Below are 17500 nucleotides of genomic sequence, written 5' to 3' on the forward strand. Positions count from 1 at the left end.
CAATGATCTGCTCAGAGAGAAGGATTTATCATGTGTCATTATTATGTATTATTTGAGCTTTATGATGATCACTGTTTGCAATGCATGCTTCATAAGCCACAGACATAATGCATAATGTGCCATGTGCCTCCAGGAGCTAAACAGCTGTCTGTCACCTGGATAAGGCACCATATGCATCACCCACTTCACTACATGCTCCTTACTCCTTATGCTTCCTTGTGTGTATGTGTGTGTGTCTCTGTGTGTGTGTGTGTGTGTGTGTGTGTGTGTGTGTGTGTGTGTGTGTGTGTGTGTGTGTGTGTGTGTGTGTGTGTGTGTGTGTGTGTGTGTGTGTGTGTGTGTGTGTGTGTGTGTGTGTGTGTGTGTGTGCATGTGTAAATGTGCGAAGCATTCTACTACTCTGCTCTGGATCACCGAGCACATTCCTTCGTGTCCGTTTGGAACTCCGGCCAACCGACATCCCCAACCCCTCCAGAAGTGGGCGGCGGAGTAAGGACACACAGCCGCCCCAGTGTTAGGCTGCCAGTTATGCAATATTACACAGCGCTGCGCTCGCCCCACGGCCAAAACCAACACCTGCAGGATACAGGCCTGGCCACGGAGCCACTGATTTTCGCATCAGCGCTCATCAATTGCCTCTCTCAGGACCGCTATCCCGCATTAGCATTGACATAGTTACAGTACGTACAGTTCCTGTAGCTCCTACTTAAAAAAAAAAAAAAAAACGTAGACACACAAAAGATAGATAGTGCTGGAATGTTCAAGGCAATGGCTCCTTGGGTTTTAGTTGCAGTGTGCTGCCCTCTTTTCCCCTTGCCCTTGAATTCTGAGGCACTGACCTTGAACAGCTCTCTATTGGCCAGCGGCTCACAGATCAGTTTCTCCACGTTGCCCCCGACGACAAACGTGGACACCACGATCGCCATGAGTGCCCATGAGAAGATGAAGCTGAAACCCACACCACTATAGAGAGAGAGAGGGGAAGGGAGGGGTGGAGAGAGAGAGAGAGAGAGAGAGAGAGAGAGAGAGAGAGAGAGAGAGAGAGAGAGAGAGAGGAGAGGGAGAGAGAGGGGGGAGAAGGAAAATGAATGAAAAGGAAGCATTTGAAGTTACACATGCATTTCATCTGCTGATTTAGACCCTTTCAACTGCATAAATAAACATGAGCATTCCCAAGGTATTTCCAGTGGCTTAGAAAACAACAGTGAGCTTATGGCAACTTGGAGATAAACAAAAAAAAATGTAAAAATTACATTTTAAATGTCAACATTTTGTAGAACGTTATTCTATATTCTGACTCATTTTCATTTCAAAGTATCTACATTAATTTCAAACGATCTGAAACCATCTAGAAACAGATGTAAACAGATGTAGATAGTGGAGAATGACAGGAAACAAGTGGGAGAGAGAGATGGGGTGGTATCTGGAAAGGACCACGGGGCGGGAATCAAACCCGGGTCACCGGACTACAGTGTACTGTAGGTGCCCCAGCCAGCCGGCTGGGCCCTCAGATTTAAAGGGCCTATGGTGTCTGCTGGGGTGAAGTGTTGGCGGGGGTGTTGACTCACGCCATGAGGAGGTTGCCACCGGTGTTGGACAGGCAGCCCCGTGTGGTGGGGGAGGCGTTCTTGTCAAAGCCGCAGGTTCCACACAGCAGGCCCAGAAAGTTAAAGGCCAGGATGAGAACCACCATGCAGCAGATGGCTACACAGCCGATCCACCTGAGAGAGAGACACAGAGAGAGAGAGGGGGGTAAATAATGTGGAGAGAGAGAGCTGTTGAAAGTCTCCATAGCAGTCTCCATTCTGTCTTCTGACTGAAACACACTAACACCTAGAACATCTAGACACCTAGAAAAGCTACAGTAATTTCCTGGACAGTGTTTTCGGCAAGTTAAAAAAAACAAGACCATATAAATGGCATATCAACTGCCCCTGTATATTAACCTCATAGCTGAAGAAATTTTGAAAAATCAATGTATAAGCCATGGCTAATACTTTGGGAAATTACAGGTAGGCCTACAGTAATTCCTCTGAACACCTGACTGAAATGATATGGTACTGCACCTGTAGAAGTCGAGCTGGTCGATCTGAGGGTAATAGGACTCAATGTTCTTCTGGCCGTCTGTCAGGAACAGGGTGAAGTTGACCAGAGCCGGCTCCAGTGGAAACATTTTTGTGAAGCCGATGACCTCTCCTCCGACCTTATCCAGCATGCCCTTCACCCCTGCAGGACATCCAGACGGGAAGATGTGAGTGACGACGATTGACACATGAAGTCGTATCATATAGTGAACTCAGTATATGATGTAAAGGGTTAGCAGACTGGATCCTAAACAAATACTGTAACTCAACAGTCTCAACATAACAATCTCAACGACTCATCAAACAAATAAATGGGGCAAATGAATTCTACTGGGGTTTTAGTCTTTGATTCACAAATATGCCACGTTCTAGGTCCATCCAATACTACAGGTAATAGTTTACAGTGAGTCAGTGCAGGTATGTGAGCCACTCTAAGGCTGCACTTGCAAATGACTACGGCAAGGATGGAAGGACACGATACACGTCACTGACACTTACGAGGCAGAGCTGTTTTACAAGAGAAATGCGTTTCCAAAAAGGAAGAACAAAAGAAAAAAAACAATAAGAAACAGTCATGGTGAGCATCTGTTATCACAGATTAAACCATTGGTGTGAGAAGAAAAGCTGTAAAGTTACTACAGTAGTTACAACATTTTCAATACGTTTTCAATGGAGGAAAACAACTTTGACGAGAAATAAGGCAATGCAGAGAATATGCTGTGCATTATACAGTATGATGTTAATATGAATATCTCCAAAGTCATCCGAGAAAGCACCCACTTACTTGAGACTATATTCTGGGTCTGCTCTGTAACCAGCTTTGGAGTGTTATTGAAGGCTGAGTAACCCTAGAGCAGGGGAGGGACACAGATAATGTTCACTTTATTGGAAAACATCACACACACACACACACACACACACACACACACACATACACACACACACACACACACACACACACACTCTAACATGTACTTGATGCATTACCTTCTGGACTATATTGCTGAGGTCAGTTTTAAGGACATCGTCCACATTGGCCAGCTGGGCATTTACATCAGGGAGCTGGAACACACAGAAGACAGACCACACAGAGCTTAATACAGTATGTGCACGTTACGCTAGCATATATCTGATCATCATTGAGGACGATAGGGCACACAAAGGACAGACCAAACAGCACTTAATACAGTATGTATGTACATGCTATGCTAGTGTATATCTGATAGTCACTGGGAGAATAACAAGGCACAGGGAGAGACCCATGACTGCATATGGACTGAGATACTGAAAAGCAACACATCCCCTGTGATTTCCCTGGTGGTGAGTTCCATATTGACTAAGGAACTCACCTGCCTTGGTTTGGGATACATCTATAACCAGATGCTATTGTGTGAACAACGGGCGAGAGTGCATACCACGTGTCTGAGAGGTGGCGTGCCGCCCTTACCCTGTTGAAGTTGGCGCTGAGGGCCAGCTGGCTGAGCGTGCCCCTGACGGTGTTGCAGGTGTGCGAGACGTCTCCGTTGGAGCAGGCCGGGTCGTTGAGCGTGTTGCTCAGGGACGTGCGCTCGTTCTGCAGGCTGTTCTGCAGACGGCCCGTGGCCTCCTGCAGCATCTCCAGCGACGTGCTGACGTTCTCCAGGGCCTCCTTGGTCTCCCGCATGGCTGGGGGGGGGGGGGGTGGGGGGGGGAGTGGTGAAGAGATAGGGGTCAGTGTGATTTATCCCCTCCTTCTAGTAAAGGGAGGTGTCTATGGAGATATGTCAGATCGAGGGGGACACCCACTTCAACACAGGGTAACTTCAACACAGGGTTGCTATTGAATTGGCTAAAGTCACAGGGGACAGGGGAACAGCTCAATATGGACCACTCTCTACTGAGAAGATATGGAACTGTTTGAGTATGCCGATGTCAGTGTCATTACCGCACTATTCGAACACAGATGTGTTGTGTCTTTTTACTGTGTTGTCGCTTTAAGCAGGCCCGGACACTGATTGCCTGATAGACATCGCGCAGGACTGCAATTCCCGGCAACCCGAGCTGGGCATAAAAGTGGCCTTCAACCTGCGCGTCACTCTCTGACATCTCTGACCTATCTGACCTCTCTGACTCCTCTGAGCGGACCTGCGCAAATGGGCGAAAGTGCTTGAGACAGCGGTGTGTGAGACTGCTCATACTCAGCACGAGACAAACGTCACGCCTTCAGCGCTTTGTTCAAATGGACTATAACAATTGTTCTCTAACGAACTTGTGAAACTTCAATAAAATCTATGAAGAGAATTTTCCTGTCTGACCTGATAAATCCACCACATTTTTGGTGCCGAAACCCGGGAGAAGAGGGAAAAGAAGGATCTGGAGGGAAAAAGACGAGAAGAAGATTCCCTACCTGAGACGTGGATTACGTGAGTGACTACAGGTGTGGACAGGTGAGCACCGAAGAAGAGAACAATGGATAAGCTTCCAAGATTGAAGAAAGTGCGAGGAACAATTAGAACCGCAGTGACAAAGTTAGTTAATAGAATTGCCGAAGAATTACGGAAAGAAGAGCCAAATCCAGAGACTCTTGAAGAATGGAACGAGCAATTAAGTCATAGAGAAAGTTCACTGCAAGAATTGGATCTAGAAATAGAGAGAAATACGCCAACGGATGAGTTGGAAGATGAGGTAAATGGAGCCATGCAATATGTGGATGAAATAAAAATTGCTTATCTGCGCACAAAGAAGTTTTTGGAAAAAATCAGAGATGATGAAAGCGATACATCTTCGCAGACGACAAACCAGACGAATAGAATTCCAGTGATGAAACTACCAAAGCTGTCGATTGAACACTTCAGTGGAGACATAAGTAAGTGGCAAAACTTTTGGAGCCAGTTTACGAGTGCAATTCATGACAACGAGCATTTAAGAAAAGTTGATAAGTTTAATTATCTCAAATCATTTCTTAATGGTAATGCAGCGAAAGTTGTAGCAGGCTTATCATTGACCGAAGCAAATTATGATCATGCAATCAAAATGCTGCTGAAAAGATTTGGAAGAAAAGATTTGGTTATTAATGCGCATATGAACAAGTTGCTCAATTTGACTCCAGTTAGAAAGGCAACAGACATTGTAGCGCTACGCAACTTATATGATGAATGCGAAGTTCAAGTACGTAGCTTAGACGCAATGGGAGTGGTATCAGATGCCTACGGCTGTTTACTCTGCCCTATCTTGATGAAAATGATTCCTGAAGAAATAACTCTCGAATTCACGAAACAACTGAAGGAAGAAGAAGCTCTGAATGTAAAGGACTTAATGGATTTCTTACAGAAGGAAGTTGTTAGTCGAGAGCGAACTGCCTGTGTAGCCCAGCGACAAACAGGCCCTGTGTTAGAAAAAGACTCCTTACGAGACCGCGATAAAAGAGTGTTTGAGAGAAGAAAGAGTTATGCTCCAACATCAGCTACGTTTCATGTGTCCGCTAGAGAAGAATCACACTGTTTATTCTGCAACGAAAAAACACATAAGTCAAGAGAATGTAATGTACACACTGTTGAAGCAAGGAGAGACAAACTGCGCAAACAAGGCCGATGTTTTGTATGCTTAGGTGCGAAACATATCGCGCGCAACTGTAGAGCGCAAGGAATACAATGCGAAGGTTGCGGTAGAAGACATCACAAAACTGTTTGTTTCCAACATGCCTTAAGCACTGTAACTTCACATACACCTGAAGTAGGCTTATCAGATACAGTAGTGTCAGTATCCCCAGTACAGTCAAGTCATAGTGGCACAACATTCTTGCAGACAGCAATAGTCTGGATTGAAACGCCAATGCAAGACCAGCTTGTCAGATGTCTACTGGATGGAGGAAGTCAAAGAAGTTTCATACAGGAGAACCTATCAAGAGCACTAAATCTGCCAGTTATTGGTGAAGAAACACTCAATCTGCACACATTTGCATCAGCAACTTCAAAATTGATCAAATGCAGAAAGGTACAAGTACGACTGAGAAATATTAAAACAGAACAAAATGTCGTTCTAGAGTTACTAGAAACCCCGCATGTTTGTACTTCTAAATTGCAAATTGCAGATCAGAACATCCGAAAGATACTGGAAGAAAAAGGACGTCAAGTGGCGGACGTGCCTATTCGAGGCATGGAGAACGAGGAGCTTGGAATTCTCATAGGAGGGGACTACTACTGGAAAATTGTGACCGGACAAATGGAGCGCTTAAGTGACTCGCTGGTAGCAATAGAAAGCAAGTTTGGATGGTTGCTACAAGGGACAGTGACAGTGCTGAAAGTCACTACAGAACCTGTGGACATTGACGTGCTACATGTCAGTGTAGCCGAAGACGTTTCACTATCCAATCAGCTGCGCTGTTTTTGGGAAACTGAGTCCATAGGAATATACCCAGAAAAGGAATCACGTGTCATTGAAAACGAGGCCATTCAGAAGTTTAAAAGAACAGTGATCAATAAGGGAGGCAGATACGAAGTGAGTTTGCCTTGGAAGGAAAATCACTGTGAATTGGCATCGAATTGGACTGTAGCTAAACGCAGATTCACCAATCTGACCAAGAAATTTAGCAAGGAACAGTCTCTTTATGAGAGGTATGACGCAGTGATGCAAGACTACTTGCGGGAAGGAATAATTGAAGAAGTGACCAGTGAAAATTCAGCCAACACAGTAAGTCCTATTTACTATATGCCCCATCATGCTGTGGTGAAGGAAGACAGAGCTACAACCAAAGTGCGTGTAGTGTTTGATGCGTCTTCTCATGAGAATAATAGTCCATCTCTAAATCAATGTCTCTTTGCAGGCCCAAATCTGAATCCTGAACTTTTGAGTATACTTTTAAGATTCCGTGAACACAAAGTGGCACTGATGGCAGATATTACCAAGGCATTTTTACAAATTTTATTAAATGAACAAGATCGAGATGCTTTGAGGTTTTTATGGACTAAGGACAAGCCAAGTAACCGTGAAGAAGCCAATCTCATAACCTTGAGAATGACTCGAGTCCCATTCGGAGTGACATCAAGCCCTTTTCTGCTGGCAGCGACAATCAGACATCATCTTGAAAGGTACGAAACCATCTATCCAGAAGTGGTCAACATTATGAGAAAATCTTTATGTTGATGATTTGATTACTGGAGCTGCAGATGTGAAATCAGCGGAAAACCTAGCGCTAAAAGCGAAAGAAATAATGTCTACCGCCGGAATGGTGCTTTGCAAGTGGAAAACGAACGCAAAAGAATTGCAAGAAAAATGGCTGCATACAGAGTTCATAGAAAAAGCAGAAATCAAAGGCCAATCAACATTGAAAGTGCTTGGAATTACATGGAAAACAGACAACGATGAATTTACATTTGAAGTGGACGACTTAGTACAGTTTTTGGCAAAGAAAGTCAATTCAAAACGTGGAGTGTTACAATCAGCTGCTAGACTGTTTGATCCAATCGGATTTTTATCCCCATTCACTATTAGGATAAAATGCCTTTTTCAGGAGTTATGGCAAAGAGGAATCGAGTGGGATGAAGAACTTCCAGAAGATCTGAGTGAAAAATGGGAACAGTGGTGTACAGAGATACCAACTTTACAACAGCTATCTGTGCAACGGAGATATGATTCACTGCCAGAAGGTGAGCCCATTCAAGTTAAAGAAGTGCATGTGTTCTGCGATGCTAGTCCAAATGCATATTGCGCAGCAGCGTATATGCGCATAGCCAATGCAGACGGTTATTGCAGCAGTAGTTTAATCGCAGCAAAAACAAGAGTAGCCCCATTAAAGCCAACTACTTTACCCAGACTTGAGCTCTTAGGAGCAGTGATTGGAGCAAGACTAGGAACGTATGTCGTCACACATTTGAAGTTGGATAAAAGCAATCTGAAACTTTGGACAGATTCCATGATAACGCTACATTGGATAAAGAGCAACGCAAAAGAATGGAAACCATTTGTAGCCAACCGTGTGTCAGAAATCCAAAAGTTGACAATGCCAGAAAATTGGAAACATTGTAAAGGCCAGGACAACCCAGCAGATCTCGGTACAAGAGGGATATCTGTAGATTCCATGATTGAAGCCGACCTATGGTGGCAAGGGCCGCAGTGGCTACATGAGCTCGAAGCGCAGGAGCTGGAGATGGAGTCAACAGAACCAACGGAGATCGCTGAAGGTATTTCTCAAAATCAAGTCACAGCAAACAAGGTAAACGAAAACGACATTAAAGAACCATTGTTTGATTTGAACAAGTATAGTGATTTGCAAAAGGTATTGAGAATAACGTCATGGATTAAAAGATTCATTCATAATACGAGACATGCAGAAAAGTTGAACGGAGAATTGAGTGCAGAAGAAATAAGAAATGCTCAATCATATTGGATTTTAAACACGCAAAATCAAAGCTTCCCTGCAGATATGGACAACTTGCGTGCTGGAAAGGAACTTTTACGAACATCTAAACTGTTAAATCTTAACCCCTTTCTTGACGATGCAGGAATCTTGCGAGTTGGAGGACGCTTGCAGAAGAGCGCTTTGCCGCATGAGGTGAAACACCCATGGATTCTTCCAACTAACCACAGATTCTCAGAATTGATTGTGAGAAAAGCGCACGAAGAGGTACTGCATTCTGGAGTAAGAGACACGCTTACGCAAGTAAGAGAAGCCAGCTGGATTTTACGCGGACGACAACTGTGCAAGAAGGTGGTGCTGAGATGTTTGGTGTGCCGCAAGTCAAAAGTCAAGCCGAGCCAACAGCACGAAGCTCCGCTACCCAAAGAACGAATTACAGAAGCTCAACCATTTGAGGTAACGGGTATTGACTTTGCTGGTCCATTATATATCAAACCTAATCACAAGAAGACATACATAGCCTTATTTACATGTGCTGTAACAAGAGCTGTGCATTTGGAACTAGTTTCAGACTTGACCACAGAAGCTTTTTTAATGGCATTTAAGCGATTTATCGCTAGAAGAGGAATATGTAACACAATTTATTCTGATAATGCGAAGACTTTTAAAAGAGCTGACAAAGATCTTAAAGAGATGTGGCAAGTAATGAAGAGCAAGGATTTGCAAGTTTTGTTCGCAGGAAAACAGATAACATGGAGATACATCGTTGAGAGAGCGGCCTGGTGGGGAGGATTTTGGGAACGATTGGTACGCACTGTGAAGACCTGTGTTCGCAAAATACTGGGTAGAGCATGCCTGACGTTTGAAGAACTGCAAACAATAATCATTGAAGTCGAAGCAGTAATTAATTCACGTCCATTGACCTATCTGTACCCAGACAGTGAAGAATTGTTGCCTCTAACCCCTGCACACTTTTTAGTAGGAAAAAGACTGACAACCTTACCCCCTCAGCCAAGTCCGACAGATGTGCAAGGAGCGAACGCCGAAGCATTGACCAAAAGGTGGAGATACAGACAGCGGATCATTGAATCGTTTTGGAAACGCTGGAGAAATGAATATCTACTACAATTAAGGTCAGCGCATACAGTAAAACATGCTAATACATCTCAATTCAAAGTTGGAGACATTGTATTAATTCAAGAGGATAAAATCCCAAGACACATGTGGAAATTAGGACAAGTTGAAGAGTTGTTTATTGGAAGAGACGGTCATGTAAGATCATGTCAAGTAAGAACTTCAACAAATGTTTTAAGAAGACCCATACAGTTATTGTATAACCTGGAGCTGTAAATGATGAACATAGCTCTCCGACCTGGTTCATCGGGCCGGAGTGTGTTGTGTCTTTTTACTGTGTTGTCGCTTTAAGCAGGCCCGGACACTGATTGCCTGATAGACATCGCGCAGGACTGCAATTCCCGGCAACCCGAGCTGGGCATAAAAGTGGCCTTCAACCTGCGCGTCACTCTCTGACATCTCTGACCTATCTGACCTCTCTGACTCCTCTGAGCGGACCTGCGCAAATGGGCGAAAGTGCTTGAGACAGCGGTGTGTGAGACTGCTCATACTCAGCACGAGACAAACGTCACGCCTTCAGCGCTTTGTTCAAATGGACTATAACAATTGTTCTCTAACGAACTTGTGAAACTTCAATAAAATCTATGAAGAGAATTTTCCTGTCTGACCTGATAAATCCACCACAAGATGTCACTGGCACAGGTGGTACTGATTTGAACTAGTAATCATGACGAACACCTGGCCATGCCATGCTTTCACTGAGTGGAACATTCAGCATCACTTCACAGCCTTTGGTTGCTTAGCTCAACTGAAGATTACCATTGTGGTAAAAACATGGTTTATCAATACTGCACCAATTCTCATAGTAATTCCTCCTAGTTTGGACCTTCAAATGTCTACATACAGTATACTGTAGCTCCCAGGTTGAAATATGGCCCTTGTGCTGACCCTAATGTGTTAACAAACTGTGAGGTGCTGTGGTGTCTGAGCACTAACCAGGCCAAATGGATCTCATAATGTAAGTCTAGATCTCAGCGGTCCATGTGGGCATGGCCTAAATAAAACACCTCTAAAACAAACAGTTACGTGGTGGCAGGTGGCTCTGCCCACTGGTGCTGTGGATTGGCCAATAAGCCCCCCTCCTCCACCATCAACTTCCTCCACCTAATCCCCCCCCCCCCCCCCCCGACCCCCTCTGACAGCAGGATGCCACCGCAGACCACATCGCCTCTGGCCCACCCTGTTTATACTGCATCTCTTTACATAGACGCACCGCAGTGGTTCATCTTCCACCCTCCGTCTCAGTAGCCATCCTCCTCCTCCTCCTTCCCCCAACCCCCTTCCTCATGGTCATCTCTCGTAATCGAAAAAACACTCACACAGGACAAAGCTGCATCTGTCCACCACACTGGACCTTTAAGGAATATTCTAGAAGGATCGACCCGCCACTGGTCAGGCGACCGGGGCTTGGCCACAGTTTTCTGGCATGAGCGAGCATTGTTGGCTGAGCGCGGCAGGCAGGGCTGCCCTGTGCAGGACGATCCAGCGTTTGAAGACTCGGCTCTTCATTTACGCTGGACTTACATAAAGCAGGACAGATACAGCCTGTTGACTCTCGTGATTAGATTAAGACACCCCCGGAAAGGCACGCTGTGGATCTGATGTGCTCTCAAACTGAATACTGAGAGCTGTCTGTCCAGGGCAGAAATAACTCATAACACGGCGTTCTCCACATAATCTGTTGTAAACACATTACCATTCACACGTAATAGAATTGTGAAGATCAAGATCTAAATTTGCCTACAAAAACGCTGTCACCAGTTTAATATAGAAGTAGTACATCTTCCGAACAGAGGGAGAATCTGGAATCTGGTCAGGTACACACTTAAAAAAAACATCGCTAATTTCAGGTAAGGTTTTGGGATGCCACCACAACGACAACAAACACAGCACAGCACGGGACGGCCACAGACAGCAGCGGGTCAGTGACTACAGGGTCCGTCTACTGGCTCTGTTACCTTTGATAGCACTCTCCACTTTGACTACGGGCCAATCATCGTGGAACAAAGCACAGTGAGAAGAGATATGCATCATTGTTAGAACTAATGTAGATAGATATTATATGCATGGTGGGCACAGGTATGCAGTGAGTGACTGGGCTTATTTTTGGATTGTGTGTATGTGTGTGTGTGTGTGTGTGTGTGTGCATGTTTGTGTGTTGTGTCTCAGTGTGTGTGTGTGTGTGTGTGTGTGTTTGAAAGAGAGAGAGAGAGAGAGAGAGAGAGAGAGAGAGAGAGAGAGAGAGGAGAGGGAGAGGGAGAGGGAGAGGGAGAGAGAGAGTGAGAGTCAGAGAGAAGTTTATAGTCTCTACCTCCAGTCATGCGTAGGGCATTATCCAGAGCGGGAACAACGTCTTTCTCTAACTGGCTTTGAATCCGGCCACCAAGTATCGTCCCAATGTCTGGAATAAATATTTTGGTCAAAACACTTTGCCATATATACTAGTTAAATAGCTATTTAGATGGTTAGATACATACATACATACATACATACATACATACATAATAGCGTAATTTTCCAACTATTAGCCGCAGCTTATACATCTATTTTGCACATTTTCTTCAACTACTAATACACGGGGCAGTTAATATGGTATTAATGGTTTTGCTTCTTTTAACTAGCATAAAACACTGTCCTGTGGCTATACACAATGCGGCTAATACACAGGAAATTACTGTACAGTATAGGCCTAGTACATATAGAACATGCTGTCCACACCCATGCATGAGTTCTGATACTCACTATCCAGGTCGGAGAGGACCTTGTTTTTGGCTGTGGTGTACTGCGCTGTCAGGAAGTCTATTTGCTGCAAAAAAACAAACAAACAAACAGAAGTGTCAGCCAAAACCCTTCAAACCCCCTCTAGGTTCTTTTCAGCTAGCATGACGCTTAGGGGAATAGACTGAAGTGCTAGCAAACAAATCGGAAACAAAGAAATATATGTTTTATATGTGTGTTGATACTGTATGCAATGGAGCCTTACCGCTGGTGTGGTGTTGGCAAAGGACTTGAGGTCCCTGATGTTGGTGTTGACCAGTCTCCTGGTGCTTTTGATGTGGGAACTCAGGTTGTGGTTGGCTGAATATGCAATCAACACTCCACCACTGCAACACACAAACAACACACACACTCTCATCGATATAGGTCACAGACTCAACCTGATCAGCATCACTACACAAACATCCTGCTGAAACCATTTACCATTCCACCCTGCTGTGTAGGGGATACGCAATTACAACTCTTCACCAGCAGGGGGCATTGTAAGGGCACTGCTCACCACCCAGACATGATTATCGTCCAGTGCCCTGTGTGAGTCACTAAACTGGGCCACATGTTATTCAGTACAATGAGTACAAACTGACTCATATGAAGAACCCATGACCTCAGTAAGCTTATTCTCTCTCTGAAGATGGGAGACGCTCTCCTTCCGAGCTTTTGTAGTTTCCTCGAATCCGTCGCCTCCCCCTCCCCACGCCATCCCTGTCCTAAGAATAGCAACGTTAAAGGGATCGCTGTGGAATCCTAAAGCCTATTTGTGTAGTTTGTGACAGACTTCATGTGCGATGGTTTGTGTGTTCACACTGTTGTTTAATCAGAGTGGGATAAATTAGTGCCACTGTTTATTCAACATCATGGACAAGATGCACCCCACCTCCGTGATCCAATGTGCTCCATCTCTTTCTCTGTCTCTGTCTGTCTCTCTCTCTCTCTCTCTCGCTCTCTGTCTCTTCATGTGTTAGTTCATGAACAATCTACTGTAACTGTACTGTAACCCAAACTGCAGTCCATTTACAGTATAGCTGATGCCCACACACAGTAAATGCCTTATCCATAGGCACACAGGCCCAGTACACAAGAGGGGCAGCTCTGAGCATGAATGAACACTGGCGAGGGACTGTATATGAATTTGGTAAAAGGATATTTTAAGTGTGTGTTGTGCAAAGAACAGGTGCAGCTTTAGAAAGAGGATGGCACACTGGGATGAAACTAACTCACACATTTACACACAGAGAAATGTACCCCTTCACTCGATCTCACATACACTCACACACATTTGATTAAATGCCTTCACATTACCCTGAAAATCGCTGGATTTGATTACAGATTACAGACTTTTCCCTTCTCCATATTCTCTCTCTCACACACACACACACACACACACACACACACACACACACTTGAGTGCTGCCACAATTTAATAAAGCTGTAACTTGAGAATTAGCGATAAAACAGCCTGATGGCATAGGTAACTGGTCTCTCAGTATGTGTGTGTGTGTTTGTGTGTGTGTGTGTTTGTGGAGGAAGGGGATACATTCTGGTTAATGTGCTGAAACACAGTCAAACCAGTTGCCAGCAACATGTACAATTATTCGTATTGGTCATTGTGTATTAATTTACCTGATAATGATACTTTAATACCTACTTACATAGACACAGACACACACACACACACACACGCACGCACGCGCATGCACGCACGCACGCACGCACACACATACACATACACACACACACACACACATACACACACACACACCCTTTCTCCTATTAATAACAAGATGGTCTTTGTGGCCCAGCAAGTCCCCTGCTCTCTGCTATCCCCATCAGAAGATTTATAATAATCTCAGAGAGCAGCCGGTGAACAGGAGAAGAGTACAGGCTTCAACAGATGCAGCACAGGAGCCAGGAAGACACAGAATACAAGATGAAAGATGAAATATGCTGCAGTCAACACCTCATTCACAGAGCAACTTTCTCATGGCGGAGAAGGGAAGATCAGTGTCAACTAACTGCTACTATGCTCTGTTCCATACAGACACGCACACACACTCGCTCACACACACACACACACACACACACACACACACACACGCGCGCACACACACACACACACACACACACACACACACACACACACACACACACACACACACACACACACACACTCTTTTGTATTTTACAAGAAAGCGAGAAAGAGAGGAGAGAGAGAGAGAGAGAGCTGTAGAGTCTAATTTCTTACTGAAATATCTGCAGGTGTGCTCTCTGAACTTGATAAGATGATTAAGCTCCGTGTTTGTGTGTGTGTGAGTGTGCCCTAGCCCCATCTCAAAAGCCATCTTTTCATCCCCACTGCAATCTCCACAATTCTCAGAAATAAGACATTAATCCCGAAAAACAAGATTCAATCTCTCAACCTATCTCCTTCTCGCAACGTGTGATATGTCTTTTCTATACGACTAAAGTTACAGTACTTATCAACACCATCTGCCTACTGTACACTCTTCAACATGTGTTGAAAACAACACAACTTGTGTCCCGATAGGGACAACACATTTGTTTTAAGAGTGTAAAGAAAACCTGGAAACGGACGGGAAGATAAAGTCTGTCTATTCAAACTCACATAAACCAGACCTAATGGAGACAGACAACTTACTGCTCTTCCTGAAGCTGCACTATTTCAAAAAGGGTTCTTGAGGTGCTATATTAGGCTGGGTAAACTCTACTTGATCTGCCGGCGATTTGGATTTCGCCCTGCAGCTCAGGCTGGAAACCTGCACATCTATCTCTCCTGCTCAATGTCCACATCTGCTGGGTCCAATCACAAACTAGCTTATCCAAAAGGCGTACCTGGGTCATTGGTCTGACTGGTTGAAGGACTATACAAAAGTGTACAGAGTCATGTGTATGCCCATTGATCCCAGCTCTTGTGCAGTAGAAATAAAGCGCAGACTCCCCAGACTAATGTTCAATCTTAAAAGATTGATCTTAGTATGGTGATAGCCAGACTAGTGCTGTATAGAACCATGCAGGCTTTAAAGAACCCTTAGCAGTTCCTTTGATGGACCTTCAAAATGCTTTAACCCTTATGTTGTCCTTGGGGTCAATTTGACCCCAAGCAGTGTTTAACATCATAAAATATATGGTTCACTTTTTTTGTTTTGCTTCAAGTTTCATGACTTTTCCTTATTTGAAGGGTACAACAGAGTAAACATGAAATTTGCACAAAAATATGTTTCCAATGTCCTGTAAAAAAAATAGTTACGTTGGTGGTATTGGGGTCAATTTGACCCCATTTTTATGAAACATGATGAAAATGAATATTTGACAAATTATGGATATTATTATTGTAATAGTATGAGAACATGTAGCTATTATCATTATTTCATATACAAGTACATATTACATATAAGTTATTTTGGCAGGTCTGAAAAAGTCCAAAAAGTCAGCCTTTGGGCTGTTGACACTGGATTGGCCATATTGCCAGTCAGGGTTCCAGGGTTCATAAAGGGGTGTGGGGGGGTTGGATTGTTTTGTAGGGCTTTTGATAGTGGTTATTACACTCTTGTTAAGTACCTACCACAAAAAAAAATTGGGTAAAAAAAATAATTTTAATCATTTTTGAGAGTTTTTTGTAGCTGGGGTCAAATTGACCCCAAGGACAACGAACGTCGTAAGATTTTAGGACAACATGAGGGTTAAAGAACCATGAAGGGGTGCCATATATGAAGCATGCAACATAGTTCTACATAGCACCTTTTTTTAAGAGTGCGTTTTACACTTCAACAAATCTAACTTTGCCAGCTCTTCAGACACAAATCGAATCAGAGGTACGTAATGAGAGTGTGGCGTCAGTGTTTATTGTGGCGTCTGAACGATTGTTGGAAATGCACTGACTCATTCACTTCATGAGAATCAACATTCTATTATTAGAATATCAGTGATGAGTCACTCAAAATAACCAATTCATGTCCACATCTTTCAGTTTTCCCCCCATCTCTCTCTATTTCTCTTTCTCTCTCTGTCTCTCCCCCTAATTCCCTCTCTCTCTATTTCTCTTTCTCTCTTTGTCTCTCTCCCTACTGTAATTCCCTCTCTCTATTTCTCTTTCTCTGTCTGTCTCTCTCCCTATTTCTCTCTCTCTCTCTCTCTATCTTGTGTATGTGTATGTGTATTTATGTGTCTTAGTAGGTGAGGTGTATGCTAATTGTTTGTGAATGTGTGTTAGTAAGTGTCTGCATATGTATGTGTATCTATGTGTACAGTATGTGTGTTAGTAGGTGAGTACTGTAATTGCATGTGCATGTGCATGTGTGTGTGTGTGTGTGTCTGTATGTGTATGTGTTGGTTAGGTGTGCACTAATTGCCCTAGACAGGCTGAGATTAGTCCAAACGAGCAGGTCAGCTTGTATTCCTCACGCCATGGAGATCCCCAGTCCACTGACCCGAGAGCTAAGCTGAGTAACACACAAGCTTGCCTCTGGCTACCTCACGTCTCACCAAAACACAGCACTTCTGATTTAGAGGACTATTAATAAAAGAGAAACCAAAATGGCTCGTTAGTCGGGCTGCTAACCCTTCTTTTCTCTTCACCGAATGCACATTTCACTTCACACATGTGCATTAGTTTCACAGTTTCTTTGCAAATCCCTCCTCGCTGACAAGCCTGTTTGTGATTCACCGCATTGTCTCAGTTCGTTAGCAACTTTCCACCACCGCACCCACCAGGCAGACTGCTTCAAAAAGACTTCCTTATCAGAGGAAAATAAAAAAGAAGAACGCTCCGACATGTCGCCTCATCCCCAGCGTTCACAGCTGAGAAACACCTGAACGTGACGGGGCGTCTGAGAGAGCCGAGAGCTCTTGTGAGACTCTGGCGTTGCTGCTCGGCGTGCCGCCGCGCTCTCTTCCACCCAGCTCTACCCACCAATCAGCCTCTTGTGTGCAAGCATGAAAGGACACTGATGAACCCAGGAGCCAACTTCCTCCTCCGAGGACAAACCGCGGGGCTGAGTAAGCGAGCGACGCGTGCGTGCGTGCGTGCGTGCGTGCGCTGAGTGGGCGGGCGGAGGGGCATTGAACAGAGCCCCTGTGAGTGGGCAGCGACGTCGGTGAACGCGCCATTGATCGAGCACCAGATGTGGCCATTCAGTCTCGGCGAAAACCGCCC

At 44.5% G+C, this 17500-nt stretch overlaps 1 protein-coding gene across 1 annotated transcript in view; it reads right to left on the bottom strand.

The window, feature by feature from the left end:
- The window catches only part of prom1b (prominin 1 b), a 41184-nt gene that overhangs the window by 10150 nt on the left and 13534 nt on the right, over window positions 1-17500 (bottom strand). The window contains exons 4-13 of the mRNA XM_062520557.1: window positions 12536-12656; window positions 12295-12358; window positions 11864-11953; window positions 3532-3749; window positions 3072-3146; window positions 2869-2932; window positions 2067-2226; window positions 1569-1721; window positions 840-963; window positions 1-7 (exon numbers count right to left, since the gene is read on the bottom strand). The exon at window positions 1-7 is cut by the window's left edge and continues 97 nt beyond it. Coding sequence (XP_062376541.1) covers window positions 1-7; window positions 840-963; window positions 1569-1721; window positions 2067-2226; window positions 2869-2932; window positions 3072-3146; window positions 3532-3749; window positions 11864-11953; window positions 12295-12358; window positions 12536-12656 — 1076 coding nt within the window. The remainder of the gene's footprint in view (window positions 8-839; window positions 964-1568; window positions 1722-2066; window positions 2227-2868; window positions 2933-3071; window positions 3147-3531; window positions 3750-11863; window positions 11954-12294; window positions 12359-12535; window positions 12657-17500) is intronic.

Source organism: Sardina pilchardus, chromosome 2 (assembly GCF_963854185.1).
Source record: "Sardina pilchardus chromosome 2, fSarPil1.1, whole genome shotgun sequence".
NCBI classification, from domain to species: domain Eukaryota; kingdom Metazoa; phylum Chordata; class Actinopteri; order Clupeiformes; family Clupeidae; genus Sardina; species Sardina pilchardus.